This window comes from Prionailurus viverrinus, chromosome D1 (assembly GCF_022837055.1).
Source record: "Prionailurus viverrinus isolate Anna chromosome D1, UM_Priviv_1.0, whole genome shotgun sequence".
NCBI classification, from domain to species: Eukaryota; Metazoa; Chordata; class Mammalia; order Carnivora; family Felidae; genus Prionailurus; species Prionailurus viverrinus.
This window is the reverse complement of record NC_062570.1, coordinates 20,335,489-20,355,968: the sequence shown is the minus strand read 5'-3', so window position 1 is coordinate 20,355,968 and position 20,480 is coordinate 20,335,489. Positions and strand designations below refer to the sequence as shown.

The 20,480-nt window shown below is 46.6% G+C and overlaps 1 protein-coding gene and 1 pseudogene across 1 annotated transcript in view; both read left to right on the top strand.

Annotated features, from left to right (window-relative positions):
- CLMP (CXADR like membrane protein) overlaps positions 1-20,480 on the top strand; it is a 100,037-nt gene that overhangs the window by 70,370 nt on the left and 9,187 nt on the right. Inside the window, 1 exon segment of the mRNA XM_047877926.1 lies at positions 4,418-4,575. Within this exon segment, the coding sequence (XP_047733882.1) occupies positions 4,418-4,575 (158 nt within the window).
- LOC125176320 (small EDRK-rich factor 1-like) lies at positions 8,653-10,946 on the top strand (annotated as a pseudogene).

Here is a 20,480-nt window from a genome sequence, read left to right as displayed (position 1 = left end):
CGGATTCACCTTCGAAACAGATACCTTATGTCCCTCAGTTATATAAAAGTATTTATGCTGAAAAACCAAACGTTACCCCTGCCCCATCTCTTTAAAGGAGGTTCAAGAGAATCTTTAGGGGGCGCCTGGGTGGCTCAGTCGGTGAAGTATCCGACTTCAGCTCAGGTCGTGATCTCGTGGTTTGTGAGTTCGAGCCCCACGTCGGGCTCTGTGCTAACAGTTCAGAGCCTGGAGCCTGCTTTGGATTCTCTGTCTCCCTCTCTGTCTCTCTATTCCTCTCCCGCTTGTGCCCTCTCTCTCAAAAATAAATAAACATTAAAAACAAAGAGAAAACAAAAATCCTCCTTCTAGTAGAGGAAAGCAGGGGAAGGGAACTGACGTTTTGGCGGCGGGGGGAGACTCCCATGTGCCATCACACAGCTGGGTGCCTTACCTCCAGTGTCTTGGTTAATTCCCATTTTGCAGATGAGAACACTGAGGTTCAGAGAGGCTAATTCTCCCAAGCTCAGGCTCCCAAAGGTCCTGTGTTAAGTGCCTGAGTTGCATGCCGAAGCCTTCCCTCAGGGAGAGCCCAAGGCTTCCATGACTGCCTCTTGCACGGGCACACAGAGAGGATTTGCACCCCTGCTACCTTCCAGCACCTCCCCGCCACCAACTACCACGAGTGTCCCAGACACCCAGTGGAGACTTCCGTTGACCCTTGAACAACACCGGTTTGAATCGTGTGGATCCACTTATATGTGGATTTCTGACAGTACAGTAGTGTGCAACTGTTTTCTCTGTGATTTTCTTAGTATTTTCTTTTTTCCCATCTGACTTTATTGCAAGAATATAGCGTATAATACGTATAACATGTAGACTATGTGTCAAATGATCGTGTTGCCGGTGAAGATTTCCGTCAACGGTAGGCGGCTAGCGGTTAAGTTTTGGGGGAGGCAAAAGTTATACGTGGATTTTGGACTGCGAGGGGCACTGGTGTCCCTAACCCTGCTTTGTTCCAGATCAGCTGTATCTTCCTACTACCAGTTCTGCCGCTAACCCTGTGACTTAGCATTTCAATTCTCTGGGTTGTGGTTTCCTCCTAAGTTAAGTTTTGATGACCTCTTAAGGTCTTTCTTTTTTTTTTTTTTTTTTAAGACTTCTAATTTTTTCTTAATGTTTATTTATTTATTTTTAATTTTTTTAATGTTTATTTTTGAGACAGAGAGAGACAGAGCATGAATGGGGGAGGGGCAGAGAGAAAGGGAGACACAGAATCGGAAGCAGGCTCCAGGGTCTGAGCCATCAGCCCAGAGCCTGATGCGGGGCTCGAACCCACGGACCGTGAGATCGTGACCTGAGCTGAAGTCGGACGCTCAACCGACTGAGCCACCCAGGCGCCCCTTAATGTTTATTTTTGAGAGAGAGACACACACACACAAAGTGTGAGCAGGGGAGGGACAGAGAGAGAGAGAGGGAGACACAGAATCCGAAACAGGCTCCAGGCTCTGAGCTGTCAGCACAGAGCCCGACGCGGGGCTCGAGCTCACGAACCGCGAGATCAGGACCAGAGCTGAAGTCAGACGCTTAACCGACTGAGCCACCCAGGCGCCCCTCCTACGGTCTTTCTCGATGAAGATGAATCCTTCGATGCCCGGGAGCCCACGGCTGGCTTTTCCCACTCACCCACCAGGCAGTGGACAGACACATGCTTGGCCGTCCCCTTACACACTGCCAAGCCTGAGAATTATAAATAGAGCCCAGGCACCTGTGTGTTCAGGCCATCCGCCACAGGGGAGGGGTGGGGGGAGCACAGAAGGAGCAATCTGAGAAATTTGCAGGGATCCCAGCAAACCCCTGAAGTCTGAGATTCCCTGCCTTGGTGGAGTCATTTGTATTCGCTGGCTGGCCCCCTCCCTGCCCTGCTGTATTTAATTCTGGACATGGTATAAATAGAACTTGGCACTCTGGTAAAATACACCACCCTCCGCTTTGTTCCTTTCCTTTGGGGACAGCAACCAAATCTGAGCCTTTGAGTCCCTCTAGTGGCTCCAATCGGCAACTTGCCTGGTTGTTTCTTGGCCTGTATTTAACGTATAGTGCCTACTGTATGCACCAGATCGGTGCTGGGTTCTCTCGCTTTGCCAGGGGTGTGGGATGCTGGTTTCATTTGATCACTGTTGTGTCCAGGGGAAAGTGAGCAGGGGTAGAAGGCGGAACTCCTTCTTGGGCTAATCTCCCTGCTGCTCTATAGGAAGTGTGCCTTCCCGGGACCGAGGGAGGATGGGTTTTGTATGGGCTATTTCTGCCTTTAAGTGATTTGTAGGACCTCAGGGCGACTCCTTTATCCCTGGGCCTCAGTTCGCTCAGGGTGAAAGGAGTACACAGGTTAAATTCGAGTCAGTCCAACAACTATTTAGTGAGCACCTGCGATGTGAGAGACCCTGAGCCGAGTGCATTGAGAACGTAGCGGTGGATGGTACCTAACCTCAAGGAGCCTAGAGGCTAATGGGAGAACCAGGTGTCCGGGAAGCCGCATATGACACAGGGGGGACGCGGCACAGAATGGCCGTCAGGGCGTGAGCTTTGCAGCGGGACAGATCTGGGGTTGAGCCCCCGATCTGGCACCTTTAGCGGCGTGACCTTGAGCAAAGTGCTGAGCTCCTCTTCCTGTTTCATCCCTAGATGCGGATAACATCGCTTTCTTCATGGGGTTTAGCGCTCAGCGTTCAGCCAGGGCACACAAAGGGTGGCCACTCTCAACGCGGTTTAAGTTCTAAACAGAAAGAACAGAAACCTTACTGGGAGCGTCAGTAAGACTCCGGAAGGGGCTTATCCCGTTGGTTCTGAAGGCCCCTTTTTAGGCCCAACGGGTTTCTGTGGTCTCCTTTCTTTGCCTCCGAGCTTGGGAATCCACCTGCTGCTTCTCCAGGGTGGATGCCTCTGGGGGTCCCGCCCTGCAACGTCAAACCAGTCTGCCTCCCCGGAGAGGGAACTACAGTCTCTCCTGCCCCCTTCTTCCTTCTTTCAGGCTCTTTTCCTTCCCACAGAGTTACTGCTAATCTATCTTGGGAAATGAACACAGAATAAAAAAGGTAGCTTACATGCTTCCGTTAGTCATGATCCTTGATGCTTAGTGCTTAAAACTCTCTGAACTGGCAGAGTGAGTTCTCCCCGGGAAAGGGGACTTCGTAGAAACCCTGACGCTGGGGGCTATTGCAACTCAGAGGTTGTATGATTCTGTTACATGGTGAATGAGGCACGGGGACGTTGTAAGTGACTAGAAAGAGAAAGAGACCATTTTCACGCTGAGCCTCTTGGTCACTGTGTAAGGAGACAAAGGAGGACCTTACAGCCCACCTTAACGCCAGACACATCACACCTAGAGTCCAGGGGAAGTTCTTTAATTCTGTGGATTTAATGGCCAACAATGTCTGAGATTAATAGGAAGGAGAGAAGGTGAGCTTTGGAGCCCGGAGTTGCTGACGGAATACCGTTCCTGGAACAAGATAAAAATTAGGGGCGCCTGGGTGGCTCGGTCGGTTAGGCGTCCAACCTCGGCTTAGGTCATAATCTCACAGCTCATGAGTTCAAGCCCCGCATCGGACTCTGGGCTGACAGCTCAGAGCCTGGAGCCTGCTTTGGACTCTGTGTCTCCCTCTCTCTCTGCCCCTTCCCCGCTCACGTTCTGTCTCTCTCTTAAAAATAAATAAACACTTAAAAAATATTTTTAAAAAGATGAAAATTAGAGGTAAAGAAAGTCAAAAATGGAACCGAAATCCCGGTGGCCAAAGGGATACTGGATGGGTGGAGGGACGGGATCCAAATGTGGGAACTTGGAATTTCACTTTGGATAGGAAGGGTTGCCTCTATATTTTGAAGCCATGTGGTGTGAAACTATAAAGAATGGAAGATAGAAGTTGGGGTTAAGAGAATGAGTGTCCCTAAAGGAAGTAGTAACTGCCTATAAGAGCCCACTTATTCTCCGAGGCATCCTGCGCTCCCTGTAGGTCTGTGGGGGGATCACCTGTCTCTAAGATGGCTCAAGGAGTGAAAATGGTACCTAGAGCCTGTTCCGGGGAGGATGCCAACCCCTGCCTTTCTCCTTCGGTCTCTGTTCTTAAGGAAGCCTCTGCTAGTAAGGGAGAGAAGGTCCAGATCACACAGTTGTTGACCTGAGTCATTTCATCACTCATAAAAAACCAATAAGGTAGGTAAGAGTGTAATCTGGGGGGCCATGGAAGATACAATGAATTCAGTTAATGGAGGAACCACTGTGCGATTCCAGGACTTCCGGTGCTTCTGGTCTAGGATTCTTCGGACACCTTGATTTGCCCCTTGCCTGCAGGAACATCCAATAATTATTACTTGTAATAGTTGCTTCCTATACGTTGCTACCCAGTTTCTGCATTACTCACTAGAGGCTCTTCTTTTTCAGTGTCCTACTATGTTGGAACCTTGGGGACTCACACTGAGATCAAGAGAGTGGCAGAGGAAAGGGTCACCTTGCCCTGTCACCATCAACTGGGGCTTCCGGAAAAAGACACGCTGGATATCGAATGGCTGCTCACCGACAACGAAGGGAACCAAAAAGTGGTGAGTGTACAACTGGCCAGACCCCTCGCCTCCCCCGGCTCCCCTCCCCACCCTCCTACAGTCGCCTTCCCTCAGTCCTCCAGTTTTCTGTTTCTTCCATCTGGCTTATCGTTGAAAGACTCCAGATACAAACATTATACATAAGAAAAGGTATTTGGGTCTTAAAGACAAGAGAGTCTGTACTCTTTGGGCAAGCAAACACTCCTAGGAATCCACCTGTCATTTGCCCGAGGAGGGCATCTGCAGTATTAGCGTCTTTCCTAAGAAGGAAGCAAAGATACAGTAGCTTGGCTCCCTAGCCAAGTGGCCAGAACCCCAGATCTATACTAGGAAGCCTGCTCCTCCCCATCCTCGGAAACCATTACCACCTGCCTACATGTAAGTTTTGCACAAAGCCATGACTCGCAAGCTCGGAGATTGTATATAATACGACAAACCACATACAATGCAGGACGCGGCTGAAAATGTTAACGCTTCAATAATTGGCCAGCAGAAGAATTGATATGGGTTCTGGAGTTGGAAAAATGAAGGAACTGACCCCGGGTCTTCGGTGGTCAGGATGGGAGGTCCGTTGGTGTTTCTGTGCTTTTGGGGCAGTGTCAACAGAGCTTGTAGTGAGTGCTTTGCTCCCAACGATCCGCTGGGCTGGTCTCTACCGAGTGAGAACTAAGTTAGCTACTGTATTATCCTGTCTGACTTGGCTGCATTCAGCCTCTGTACCTTTCTCCACCTGGCTTTTCTAGCGTAACTCTTCCTATCCCATTTACCCACTGACTTTTAAAAATTCTTTGGGTTGAGGGCCACCTGGGCTGGCTCCGTTGGTGAAGTGTGCAACTCTTGATTTCGGGGTTGTGACATGGAGCCCCGCACTGGGTGTAAAGATTGCTTAAAAAACAAAATCTAGAGTAAATAAATAAATAAAAATCTGTTGGTCGAAAGTTTTGTGATTTAAAAACATCACACAGAATACCAGGGAAGCTGACTTTTTAGACTTTTTGTCCTTTTCAGAACTTTACCTCTTGCCCTACTAAAAAGTGAAAGGTGTCCTTTCTTCTTCTCTGTCTATACCGCCGATTTCATACCATGGTTTGTGCTGGGGGAAGCTAAGGTTTTTATTATTTTTTATACATTTTTTTAATGTTTTTAATGTTTATTTTTGAGAGAGAGAGAGCGTGCACACACACACACACACACACACACACACACACACACACAAACACGTGAGAGTGGGGGAGGGGCAGAGAGAGGGAGACACAGAATCCGAAGCAGGCTCCAGGCTCTGAGCTGTCCGCACTGAGCCCGACCCTGGGCTCAAACACAGGAGCCATGAGATCATGACCTGAGCATAAGCCGGACGCTTAACCTACTGAGCCACCCAGGCACTCTTAAAGAAATGATTATTATTATTTTTTTTTTTTTAGAGAGAGAGAGAGCGTGCAAGCAGGGGAGAAGGGCAGAGGGAGCACTCAGCACAGAGTCCCACATGGGGCTCGATTCCGTGACCCTGGGATCATAATCTGAGCTGAAATCAAGAGTTTGATGCTCAACTGACTGAGCCACCCAGGTGCCCCAAAGCTAAGATTTTCACTAAAAAAAAAAAAAAAAAAAAAAAAAAAAAAATCCAAGGTAACTGTTGGATTTTAGCTCCTACATCACTTTGTCATTTTGTTCTCATAGTACATCGTCCTGAGACTCTCTGTTCTCTGGAGAGCAAGGTCACCTTAACCTGAGCATATTGATTCCCACGGGGTCTTAGTCAATCATAGACATGATAGTCTCAGTTCTGCATGAAGCAAATAAGAGCCATGCCTGCTAATAAAAATTAAAAAAATGAAAAACTCCGCTCATCTAACTTTTTAGCCACGAGTTTTCATTTAAAGAAAAAGAAAGGTTGCATGCTTATGTAGCCAAGTGAATATAAGGCTGAGAAGTTAATGGTTGATTCAAGCAGGCCTTTCAGAGACCTTTGAAGCAGGGACAGTTCCCTACTTGTCTTCGATTCATACTCCTGTCGCAGGATTTTTTTTCTCAATACCCGGGATTCGTTGTCTCACCACTTGGAAGAATGAAGAGGTGGAGGCAGAATGAGCAGCAGGCAGAAGTTTATTAGAGTGGAAAATCAGAGAGCAAGAATAGTGTGGAAGCTCTCTTTCCAGAGAGGGGGCATTTCCAAGTGTGAATGCCTGCGACGATAGACACGCGTCTTTGTTTTATAGGGTTCTGGTTGCCACTCCCCTTCCCATCCCCCCCTCGTTCCCTCTCAGGTCACACCCTTACTGGCTCAATAAGCTCTAGGTGCTGGGTTGTCCATTCCCGATGGCCACCACTGCACTGTACGAGGGGTGGTCTATGGCCATGTCATTCCTTGTGGGTCATATGTTTTATGACTACTTATTTTAGTTAGGTCTTTTATCAAATTCCTGAGGGAATCCTGAGGGGGGTAGGTGGTGTCTCTTACGTTCTTTTTTTTTTTTTTTAATTTTTTTTATTTTTTAATGTTTATTTCTGGGAGAGAGACAGAGCATGAGCAGGGGAAGAACAGAGAGAGAGGGAGACGCAGAATCGGAAGCAGGTTCCAGGCTCTAAGCTGTCAGCACAGAGCCCGACGCGGGGCTCGAACCCACACACCGCGAGATCATGACCTGAACCAAAGTCGGGTGCTTAACCGACTGGGCCACCCAGGCGCCCTGGTGTGAGTTATAGCCTTAAGAGGAACTTCAGGCCCAGGGGAGTTTGCTGTGGTCAGACACTCCCGGCGGTGTTCCAAAATATGTGCTTCCCCTGCCACCCCCCCTGCCCCCAGCCCCCCAGGGACCTCAGGTCCTATCCTTTCCCTGTCTGCCTACTGAATCCTATCTTTTCCTATCATACTCCAAAGTAAGAATCAATCATTTATTCAGTCATTCAGATTACATGCATTTATTCAGCACCTACCGTATGCCATGGTAGACACTGGCTTACAATACTGAAGAAGATGTCCAAGTCCCTGCCTTCATGGGGCTTACAATGCAGCCATTCCGTGATTTAAAACAAACAAAAAAATTTTTTTTTAAGCAGAGAGCACTATTAGCTACTTGCCAGGTTCAAGTCTGTTTAGCACATATGATCTCATTTAACTTAATCCTCGTAACCAGGATTACTAGTCCTATTTTGCAAAAAAGAAAGGAACCACATACAGCATGTGCACCTACACACACACAGTGAGAAAAATGCAGAAGTTCACCCATTTTGCAGTTTGAGATGAGGCACTGTGATGTCAGTACCTGGGCTGTTAACTGCTAGCTATGTTCCCTTCGTAAATAATTTGAAGTTATAATACGTGCTATGTGGGAAATCAGGAGAACGTGGGAAGAAAATTGTTCCAGACAGAACGAATTATGCCAGGGCCCTAATTAATGCTGGAACAAGCCTGGCACTGTTGAATGTTCTAAAAGTTCAAAAAGCAATTTAGGTTAAATTGAATAAACCCTGGATTCCCACTATACACGTACTCTGTCATGAAGGAGGTGGTTGAAGAGATAAATGTGTAAAGAGACAATTTGACATAGATCATGATAGAAGCAGAGCGTTCTAGATGAACATAAAGGAGGAGCCACTGGCCAGAATTAGTTGGAGGAGGGGGAAAGGCCAAGGGCAGCTCCCTACAAGAAGTCACAGCTGATCTGTTGTTAGAAGGCGCTGCCCTGAGGATCTCCCAAGAGCACAGACTCAAAGGCTACAATATTCTGGGAAATGGTAAAGTAAGCAGCTAGCACAGGCGCAGCTCAAAACGTAAGCACACAGAGGTTGCAGGACCAGAACGTGAAAAAGGTCTTGTGTACCATGCTAGGGAGCTCAGATCCTTTTCTATGATGTCATGGAGTTTCTTGAAGGATTTTAGGAATGAAAGGGACATATATGCATCTCAGATGATCACTCCGGCCCCGCGCAGCGCCGCACTGATTTAAAGCAGACTCGAATGGAAGCAAGGTCAGTTGAACAATTTCAAGCTATACAATAAGGGCTTAAACTATAGCCATGGGTAGTTGGAATATCACGATGGGCATAATAAAAAAGGTAGTGGGTAAATTTGGCACCATGTCCGGAATGAGAGTGAGGGTGGGAAAAAAATCCGGGAGGGGCTGGAACGGAGGTGGTGCCTAAGGTAGGCTAGCCAATGACCTAGACCCCAAGTTTAGCTTTGCGTTGGCTCCACCCCTTTTGTCTAGGATGCTCAGAGGTGCCGGAAACGCTTGGGGGTGGGTAGACAGTTTGGGGAATATTTGAATTTCAGTCCAGGTGGGTAGCATGGCCGCTAGAACTCTGGAGTTTTCCTCCTGGTTCTAGGGATGGGCACATAGTTAATTTCCAAAGTCGGAGTGACCACCTCCCCCCCACACACAATGGACACACAACGGAGACCTTTCCCCTCTATTTTTCAGACGAAGAAATTAGGACAGGGATGTTCTCATTCCCCTGCCAGACCTCTCTGGCACATCCTTTCTCCCTTTGCCCCTTTTCTTTGATACCGAACAGGAAAAACCCTCATCAAAACCACAGAGAGGGGCCTACGTCCATTTCCGTTCAAGGCAGTTGCACGATTACTGCGCGGGGCCCTTGGCGCAGCAGAGCCCCTGCTAGAAAGCTGAGCTGCTCCATCTGTTCCATCAGGTCCTAACAAACCGTCCTCCTCCTCTCAAAAATGCGCTGGGAACGGGTCCACCTGGAATGTCAGAAGACAAACAGCCCCACAGCAGCTGCAATTCATGTACTTCATTTGTTGTCTGTTTGCAAAAGGATTGAATGTATGTGCACTGTTCTCCCGTCACACCTGGAACAAGGACTTAGCCTCGGCTCTGGGTTTCCTAGAATTAAAACCACAACAAAGCAGGGCCTCGGCGGGCGGGGCTGTGGGAGGAGCAGAGGTGTCTGCCCTGCAGAGGGCGCCCCTAGGGGCTTAGCCTTCAAGAGCTGCGGGTGGGCACGACCGACAGCCTCGCTGAGCGACCTGGGAGGCCGCTGCTCTCTCCCCAGTAGCTCTCTTCCGGGCTCGGTCCGGGGTCTGCGTGGCCCTCGGAAATTAGCGAGAACTTGCCCGCCAGAAAAACATGAAGAAACCCCAGGAAATTAGCAAGGGAAAAAGAAACTGATGTGGTTTTGGAGTGGTGGGCGGTGGTCTGGTGCCGATGGCCAGGAAAGAATTCCTGAGAGGTCTTTGGGGCGAGAAGGTGGTTTTATTTTTTTATTTTTTTATTTTTTTTTTTCAAGTCAGCTGGCTTTATTCACATTTTACCAAAAATTTAAAGGAAAAATAAGACCAATTACCTTGACACAATACAGAAGCAAAGACTTTGCAGAAAAATCAAAGCACTGGCCAATATCTGTTATGAACATAAATTCAATAAGTCTTTAAAAATAAAAAATGAATGCAGCAACTTATGAAAAGAATAATACATCAACACTAAGTGGGACATACTGAGGAATGCTAGGTCAGTTTAATGATTGCAAATCAATGTAATATACCATACTGATAGATAAAACACATGCACACACAAAAATAACAATCATTTCAGTAAATAGAGCATGTTCATCATCAGGTGACTTGATACACAAATTGTGTTATATCCAACACTGAAATACAACTCAGCAGCAAAACAGAATGAGTTATTTATACATGCAATAACATGGGTAGGTGAATGTCAAAATTATTATGAGAAGGTGGTTTTATTAAAGCACGGGGACAGGACCCGTGGAGTCGGGGGAGGTAAAGGCCAAAGGGAGGTTCCCAAAACGACTTTCATATGCTAAAGAGGACTGCGGAGGCCTTGTTATTGTTGAACTAAAGTTATCTTCCCTCCAGTAAGGCATTAACATTAAGACTGAGAGTTCCTGGAGGAATGTTTTACTCTGCCTAAGTATTTGTCAGTGGGCTGCAGGTTCTAAAGAAACTTAATTTTATGTACCATTTTTTTCTTGCCTTTGTTCCCTGCGGCACTATGAAGGGGAGGGTGATGTTGGGGCTCCGGGAAACTGAGTCTATGGGTTTCTGGAGATTAGGCTATTGATAAGATTGCTTTTTTCTTGTAATTTACTAAGACTTTTGTGAAGTGATGGGAGACTCCTATCCTGGCTAACTGTGATCTCTATCAGTCAACCATTGGTTTTTCTCTTTCCTTTGTTCTTGGGCTGCCTGGAGTGCCTGAGGAATGTCACACAGGTCCCACCTGGGGCGGGGGGAAGGGGGTTGCGGGGTGTCAGCTGGCCTTAGGCTCCCTCATCAAAAAGAGGATAGCTTGACTATCTCTCAGGGAAAGCCGAGGGACTCTGAGATAATGCAACAAAAGCAGAAGGCAGCTAATGAGAAGACGTCTGTGCAGACCAGAGAAAAATGATGACTATTTAGAAAAACCTGCCCGCTGCTGCCAAACAAAATAAGCTCTATGATCAAAATTTGGTGGCGTGAACAGTCGTATGTTATAACATATCCTTATAAAACTATTTTAAACTAAAAAAAAAATCACACAACAAAACAAAGAGACACAAGTATCTAAGATTAAATGTGTGTCTGAAAAAATGGAGACAAACTGCAAGGCTGTAACTGATCCCCAACCTGTGTCATAAATGAGTGTAAAATGTTTATATTAGGTCATGGTTATTTAATTATAGTCAGATTATTATGGAGTTGTATAATGTCCGCTCTCCAAAGATGTTAACTACTTACCTTGGTTGTCTCCCCCCGCCTTTTTTCTTTCCATTAATTAATGGGACGGCGGGGGGGGGGGTGCTCCTGGCTGGCTTAGTCGGTAGAGCATGTGACTCTTGATCTTGGGGTTGTGAGTTCAAGTCCCATGTTGGGTGTAGAGATTACTTAAAAATAAAATCTTCTAAAATAATAATAATAATAATAATAATAATAATAATAATGGGGGGGCAGGATTTGGGGGAAAGGAGAGAAAAGTTCTCAGGAGTCAGCCCTACCTGAATGTATTAAGTGCTATGGTGGAGATTTGCCCAAAGGGCTGAGGCTTGCTGGAGGAAGTCAGTGATTCTACACAGGGAGCCAGGAAAGGCTAGAATACAGAGAAGCTGACCCTTGAGCTTGATCTTGAGGCCTGTAGGTGTTGTGTAGGCAAAAATAAAAGAGAAGCATTTCAAAAGAAGAAGACTGCATGATCTGAGACAAAGACACATCTGAGGGTGTTGTTCCAGAATCAAGGGACATCGAATTTGGGGACTAGGCTCTTCAGAGAGGTGAGGACAGGGACCAAAGATTAGGTGGAGTCCAGGCTGTACTGGCCTTAGGTGCCACATTCAGAGGGCTAAGCTTTGGTCCATAGGGCACACAGGTGATGGAAAACAAATGGAGGCTTTCAGCTAGGGAAGCTTTAATATACAAATGTATGGAATGACTAATGTTGTTTGGGTACTGGGCTGGACAGTTTTGGAAACCTTAGGGGCTTTCGTAAACCCGGAATCAGACTAATGAAAGTAATTGTGAGCGCTTATTCTCTCATTGCCACAAAAACCCGATGAAGTAGCTTATTCCTGTTTTACAATTGAGGAACTAAAGGTTTGGAAAGGTTGATTAACTGACCCCCATCACACAGCTCTAAGTGGCGGGGCTCCCATTGGAATGTAAACCGGTGGACTTTCCAGCCAGCTCACTCTCAATCACTGTGCCCTGGTGCAGCCCTGGGGCTAAGGTTTTCAAAATCAAGGCCCTGTAGTGGATTCTAAGTGAGCAGACTTTTTTTTTTTTTTTTACCACCGACTGGAAAAGCTATTTCATGAAACTCACGCTTTGGTTGTATGTACCTGCTATGTGTAAAGGTTCACCAACTTCCCAAAGCCCACAAAACCCCAAAATGCATAAAAATTACCCAGCTCTTGGGGTGCCTGGCTAGCTCAGTTGGTTAAGCATCTGACTCTCAATTTTGGCTCACGATCTCATGAGTTGGAGACCGCTTCGGGCTCCACGCTGACAGCACCTGGGATTCTGTCTCTCCCTGGTCCTCCCCTGCTCGTGCTTGAGCTCCTGCGCTCTCTCTCTCTCTCTCTCTCTCTCTCTCTCTCTCTCCCAAAAATAAAAAAAAAAGAAAAAAAGAAAAAATATTACCCAGCGCTTTACCGGTTTCTAGGTTTAGAATCTCTTCATTCTTCCTAGGAAGTACAAACTAACTTCCTCGTAGTGATTATGCACCTACGAGGTAATAGGAAGAAGTCAGAAAGAAAGGGACATTAATTGGGCACCTGTTAGGCATTCCCATCTTACTCCAAACATCAGCCCCCAACTTTCAGTCTTAGGAGATAAGATCCCAGCCTTCCAGGTTTTTTCCTATCACTAACTTATTTCCTCCTCTTGCTATTGTCTCAGCGATTTGGCATTTCTTTTTTTTTTTTTTTTTAATTTTTTTTTCAACGTTTATTTATTTTTGGGACAGAGAGAGACAGAGCATGAATGGGGGAGGGGCAGAGAGAGAGGGAGACACAGAATCGGAAACAGGCTCCAGGCTCCGAGCCATCAGCCCAGAGCCTGACGCGGGGCTCGAACTCACGGACCGCGAGATCGTGACCTGGCTGAAGTCGGACGCTTAACCAACTGCGCCACCCAGGCGCCCCAGCGATTTGGCATTTCTATGGTCACTCCTTCCACTAGCCCCCAAGAAACCTATCCTTTCTTTTTTAAAAAAAATATGATTCTCTTTTTTATTTATTAAAAAAACCTTTTTATATTTATTTACTTTTGAGAGAGATAAACATAGCGTGAGCAGGGGAGGGGCAGAGAGAGAGGAGACACAGAGTCTGAGGCAGGCTCCAGGCTCTGAGCTGTCAGCACAGAGCCCAATATGGGGCTTGAACTCATAAACGGTGAGATCATGACCTGAGCCAAAGTCGGGCACTTAACCGGTTGAGCCACCCAAGTGCCCCAATGTTTATTTATTTTTGAGAGAGAGGAGAGGGAGAGAGAGAGAGAGAGAGAGAGAGAGAGAGAGAGAGAGAGAGAGACAGGGTGCAAGAGGGGGAGGGGCAGAGAGAGAGAGAGAGAGGGAGAAACAGAATCCGAAGCAGTCTCCAGGCTCTCAGCACAGAGCCCAACGCGGGGCTCGAACTCCTGAACGGTGAGATCGTGACCTGAGCCAAAATCGGGTGCTTAACCAACTGAGCCACCAAGATGCCCCAATGAGCTGCAAGTTGTAGGGAAATTTAATTTTATCTATATTTCTTTTGCCTTTCTTCTCCACATTACTGGCTGTAGCCTGGCACACAAGGTTGGTCACATTTTAAGGGATAAGAATAGGAAAGAAACCTCTGCCTGGCCCTAAGAACTCCTTGCTGGGATGCCCAGTCTCCATGGGAATGCAGTAATGAGTTAGTGAACATAGGAGGGCCCACAAAAACAGCCCCACTTGAGTAGGACCAGACTGCAGCTGCCCCATTTTAGATTGGGATATATGTACCCACTTCGTTGAAGGCCTTCTCTAAGTATTTGTGAAACAAAAGAACGGCCTTAAGTCTAAGCAGTTTGTCTCAGAGACTCACTTCCTTAATCTCCTTAATCTCGTGAACGTTTCACTGCCAAGGTTTTCTCTTTAATGAGAGGAGTTAATACTTGTAAAGTATTTAGGACAGTGCCTAGCACAAAATAAATACCACATATGTGTTTGTTAAATAAAAACACAACCCCCTGGCCGAACGTATTGCGTCGTGTTGATGGATTTTCGTTTCTAGGCCTGATGCATATTTTCCTAACTCCGGGGCCGAGTGCTGAATTTGTCACAGTGTAGTCACTGAATGGTCAGTGAGCAAAGGAATGAGGTCCTTCCACAGATATCTGCTCTTAAAATTAGTACTATAAGCTTGTGGAGCTAAGAATTGTTTTTGTAATTTTCTTTTAATACTTAATACGTGAAGAAAATTAGACCTTAGGGGCGCCTGGGTGGCTCAGTCGGTTGAGCGACTGACTTCGGCTCAGGTCATGATCTTGCAGTCCGTGAGTTCAAGCCCCGAGTCGGGCTCTGTGCTGACAGCTCGGAGCCTGGAGCCTGTTTCAGATTCTGTGTCTCCCTCTCTCTGACCCTCCCCCGTTCATGCTCTGTCTCTCTCTGTCTCAAAAATAAATAAACGTTAAAAAAAAAATTAAAAAAAGAAAAAAGAAAATTAGACCTTAACTCTTCTCCAGAAAACTTGGGCTTCAAACCTTCTTTTTTATTTATTTATTTATGTATTCATTCATTCATTCATTCATTCATTCATTTTTAAGGTTTATTCAGAGAGAGAGAAACAGAGGGTGGCATGGGGAGGGGCAGAGAGAGAGGGAGACACAGAATCTGAAGCAGGCGCCAGGCTCTGAGCGGTCAGCACAGAACCCGACGCGGGGCTCGAACTCATGGACCGTGCGGGGCTTCATACCTTGTAGACTTTAAAAGGTGAAGCCCCTTGCCCAAGACAGATTTCAGAGCTAGGATCTAAAGCCCAAATTCCTGAAGCTACATCCCTTTCTCTCCCTCTGTCGCCACCCCCGTAACTTACAGCTCCCTGCTGAAAAGAATGCAGAACTTCAAGGTAAAACTTTTGTCCGGAAGTAAACACTGCACATTTGATTGAAGTCATGCATTTCCTGTACTTTCCAGAATATGCCCCTGCGTGAAGATGAAGTTCAGGAGTGACCTCCCTGTGGTGTCTGTGGGAGGCTGTGGGCAGGTGTTCAGGCTGGGGTAGGGAGAGGTCTTCTATTTGCATGATAATGAGTGCAATGAACCCCTTCGAGGCTGCTCCCCCTGCCCCTACTCCCCTCCTGCCTCCTGCCTCAGCAGGTGGTTTCAGGGTTCAACTCACTGAGTCTCTAGGAAAGAGAGGGTTGGAGGGAGAGGCGGTCTCATCCAGGCGTGAGGCTGGAAATGGTGAGCAAAGGCTGGACTTGAATAGTCAGCAAAAAAAGATCCGAGATGGCATTATCAATTTTACTCTGAGGTTGGTATTTTAAGTTTGTTTGTTTGTTTATTTATTTTTAAATGTTTATTTTTGAGAGAGAGAAAGCGTGAATGAGGGAGGGGCAGAGAGGAAGGCAGAAGGAATCCCAAGCGGGCTCTGCGCTGTCAGCACAGAGCCCGACAATGGGGTTCCATCCCACAAACCTCAAGATCGTGACCGGAGCCAAAATCAAGAGTCGGACGCTTAACCAACTGAGCCACCCAGGCGCCCCCCCCCAACCCCGTGGTATTTTAATGAGTTTTAACCTTTGTGTTTAGATATCCACCATTTGGATAGCCTCCTTATGCCTTCTTTTCTTAATCTGTAGATTCGTGCCCTCCAGGATCTTATCCAGTCTCACAGCCTTAAATACTATCCACAAGCTTAAATTCCCAAATGTACATCTCCAGGACTACCGCCCCCTGAATATCTGACTCATTTTTATGCAACTGCTTACTTACTCTATGCCTCCTCTGGGAGTCTAACAAGCATCTGAAACCAAACTCCCGATTCCCCTCACTGTGCACACTCTGACCCCAAACCTCCTCTCCCTGGCTTTCTTCTCTTGGTTAGTAGCTGTTCTCTCTTTTCAGAGGCTCATGCCAAACACCTGAGCGTGGTCCTGGACTCCTCTCTTTTTCTCATACCACAAATATACATTTAAATAAGGTGGTCACGGGACGCCTGGGTGGCTAAGTCAGTTAAGCATCCGACTTCTGCTTAGGTTATGATCTCGCGGTTCGTGAGTTCGAGCCCCGCGTCGGGCTCTGTGCTGACAGCTCGGAGCCTGGAGCCTGCTTCGGATTCTGTGTGTGTGTGTCTCTCTCTGCCCCTCCCCCGCTCATGCTCTGTCTCTCTCTGTCTCAAAATTAAAATAAACATTAAAAAAATGTTTAAAGAAGGGGGTTAGTTTATTGGGAGATCCAGTTGGTTTCATCTTCAAAGTACACTTTGAATCTGATCACTTCTTGTCTCTTCCACTGTTACCACCGTAGAGGCTGTGCATCTATTGCCTGGATCTTTACTAGAATAGCCTCTTGACTGGTTTTCCCATTTCCACTCTTGGCCTCCTACAGCCTATTCTCAAAATAAATCATATCATGATGCTATTCTGCTCAAGATCCTATAATAGCCCCCCACTTCCACAAAATGAAAGCCATCATCATCTTTATAATGGACCAGAGCCCCGCCCCCGCAGGATCTGGTCCCACTGCCTGACTTCGTCGTTGACAATTCCCCTGGCTTACTCCAATTACCTGACCTCTCTGCTGGTCCTCAAGTATGTCAAGGTACTCTTCTGCCTTAGGGTCTCTGCACTGGCTTTTTCCTCCACTTAGAACTCTCTTTCCCCTAGAAAGCTCCAAGGTTAGTTCCACATCTCAAGTATTGACTGTTCTGTCTCATTCCAATAAGGTCTACTTTGACCACCTTATTCAATTTGCAGAGTTGATCCGTGAAGCCATCTGCTGACAGAGGAGGCTGTCGGGGAGTAGGGGCAGGGCAGAGGGGAGCGGTCTTCAAGGACTCTAACCCTTCGAGGCTCCCCCCCTAGCCCAATAGGAACACTTGCTTCCACCTCCCACATACAAGGTCCCTCCCAGACATCATCTTCATGCTTAGACTCCATATTTTCCAGAGATGAATTAGGGTCTAATTTTCCTCACGTATTAATTTCTGCAGAAGTAGAAATTAACTCATGGAATGCCCATAGCGATTTCCCTGTTTCCTACCCATCGCATAGCTGTGGTTCCTGTTTGTAGAAATGCAAATTAAATTTGTCCGAAGGAGACTATGAATCTTAGTCCAATTCTCATTTGAACCTGTTGCAAAATCTTTCTGGTTCCATCATTTATTAGTGACTGAAATAAAATCTTCGACATGGGCCTATTTCTATGCATATGAGGGTCATAATTTTCCCCTTGTTTTTAATATTTATTTTGGGGAGAGAGAGAGACAGAGTGTGAGCAGGGGTGGTGGAGGGGCAGAGAGAGGGAGACACAGAGCTGGAAGCGGGTTCCAGCCCGACGCGGAGTTCGAACTCACGAACTGCGAGATCATGACCTGAGCCAAAGGCCAGACGCTTAACCAACTGAGCCACCCAGGTGCCCTTTACCTTTTTCTTTTCTAAGTTGTCTTTTAAAACCGCAGGAGAGGGAAAAGAATATCTTTTCCCCTTTCTCTTCCTAGGATCTCCAGCTGGGGCACTATAAATTGGACTGACAAAAGATTTTTGTTGGTTTGTTGTCTCTCTTTAAAAAGTGTAAAATTTTTTACTGAGATGCAGTTGACACATACCCTTATATTTCAGATGTACAACCCTTATATTTCAAGGGACAGATGAACAGGAAACTGACAAACAAGTTTGTAACTTCTGTGTACCATTTATGTAGCATGCAGCGAATACCCACAGATGAGTAACCTCAAGTGGTGGCTAGAATTCGGCTGTCTGCCTAACTTAGTGGGGGAAAGGGAAGAGGAGGGAGGGCAGTTAGGGAAAAGCAAATGACTTCTGAGGAAAAGAAATGGGCCCTCAGAAGAACAGATGGGAGATCTGCTAGTCTGTGACCTTGTCTGTCCGGGTGGGGGGTGTGGTGCCAGATTTCTGGTCTCCTCGAAGAGATTAGAGTTGCTCTCAGGAGGGGATTTAGGACAAATTCTTTTGAGAGGCTCTGCTTTTAGGTCTGATAAGGAACTTCAGGAACTCAAACGCCTTCAGCATTTGAAGTGAATTCTTAGGCACGTGCAAAGTGGCGTATTTTGGCACGTCCTGGTCCTCAACACGTTCATAAAACAATTTTCTCTGAATTGGTATCCTCTCTAGCACAGGGCCAAGCGCAGAGTCTGTTTTCAGGGACTGTGTATTCACGAAAGGACTGCCGAGTTGCAAAACAGCCTAGCCAAAGACCATTCAGGGCAACAGACACATAAAACCCGAATGCCCTCAACGCTCTCCTGGACGACACCCAGCCTTACAGGAAGGGGATCCAGCAACCTATGAGACCAAAGTCTTTCACGATTTCTCCTCACATAAAAATGCTGCAAAACAAAACAAAACACAAAAAACCGCTATGGGTGAGAGCAAAGAGAAGAGACCATTAATCTGAGTGTCATTAACAGGGAATGTGTCACGCAAAGTTAACGTTGATTTTGGATTTAAGAGAATGATTGGGAATTCTTTATGTGGAGAGATGGAGAAAAGGGAGTTTCTGTGTGGGAAAATGCAGCGGGCAAAGGCATGGAGTACAAAGAAAGCATAACCCATATTAACGGAAGGGAGATGATGTTACCTGATAGTATGCAGGTAGGGGAGGTGGCCAATAGGAGCTGAGATTGGGAAGGTAAAGCAGAGGTCATTGTGAGGACTCTAGACTGAATCTGGTCATCATTCAGAGGTGGCCGGGAGCCACTGAAGTCTTTTGAGCTGGAAAAGAGCCCCTGTGAGTTTTACATTGGTATTAACTTGGCATCCAATTTACAATGTTACAGGCTGCAGAGGGCAGAAATACAGACGCAGCCACGCAGCTGGAAATATGAAACTGGGGCCCCAAACCGTGTTGGCACAGAGAGATGAGAATGATCACAACAGTAGTGCTGGTTGAAACGAGTGGGTGGAATTGAATACTAAACATGTCTTAAGTCTATTTATTTTTTATTTTTATTTTAGAGAGAGAGAGAGAGACAGCGTGTGTGAGTGGGGGGGAGGCGTAGAGGAGACAGAGAGAGAGAGAGAGAGAGAGAGAGAGAGAGAGAATCCTAAGCACGTTCCATGCTCAGCGTGGAGCACAACACAGGGCTCCATCCCATGACCCTGGGATCATGACCTGAGCTGAAATCAAGAGTCGGACGCTCAACCAACCGAGCCACCCAGGCACCCCGAAAATGTCTTAAGTTTAGTATCGGTTGCAGGGTCTACCTTTACTTTTCTCTTACTTTCTTCTCCCCAACGTGTCGCCCACAAGAGTGTGAGGTCCTCAGGGTAGGCTCTGGTGTCTTATTCCTGCTTGTCGTCCGGCACCCGGCCCTGTACCCTGCCATGCGAACGCAATACATGTTTGCTGATGAAAAAGAGTACGCAGAGAAAGGAGAAAACTCGTTTCTCAGAAAGATGGCGAAGGTAACATGGATGATGCCACTGAAGGGTTTTGACATAATGGAGAGAGAACGGATGGACGTTTTCTTTGATGGCTTCAAATCTTTTCAGGAAAGCATTTGATGCATTGTAGAGCATCCTGTGATGGAGGACGGGGTTCAGGGCTTGAGCGGAGCGAAACAATTTGAACAGCTGCAGCCAGAAATGTGCCTGGGAGACTCCCCTAGGCCTGCAAGCCTGTTTTTAGTGCCTTCTGTGTATCTGGAATGCTCCCTGCAGCCCGCTTCGCCCTGCCTCTGTTATCTCTTACTTCATCTACTTATCTTTCAAAGCCTAACTCGAATGCTTCCAACTTTTCTGGGACATTCTCTCTGATACTATTTCAAGTTAATTAATCCTTTTTCTATGTTTATACTTCTCTCCTTGTTAATCCCATTAGATTTTAAATCACTTGAACACAGGAAGAGGGTTTTAGTCATCTGAATAGCCTCCCCCGGACCTGATGGGAAGCAGTCATTCCAAAAAAATGTTTGCTGGCATTTAAAATCAAATGAATTTAAGAATATGATTGATGAGTGGTAGGAAGGGCAAAGCTGAAGTTATATAGCTTGAAGTCTTGGTGGACTGGATCAGTATGGTTTTTGTGACTAACAGGGGTGAGACAAAGGAGGAACAGAACCCAGGAAGGATTCGAGAACTATGGGCTGTGATGCAGGCAGATGAAACTTCACAAAAACTTTTTTTTTTTGCTAAGGAGATCTAAACTTTGGTTTCCCTGCCTTCAAAAACAAAGGCATGATGGCTCACATGTATTTTATGGAAGGAAGGGATGTCATTTTTTTTCCACCCGACTTCCCTTTACTAA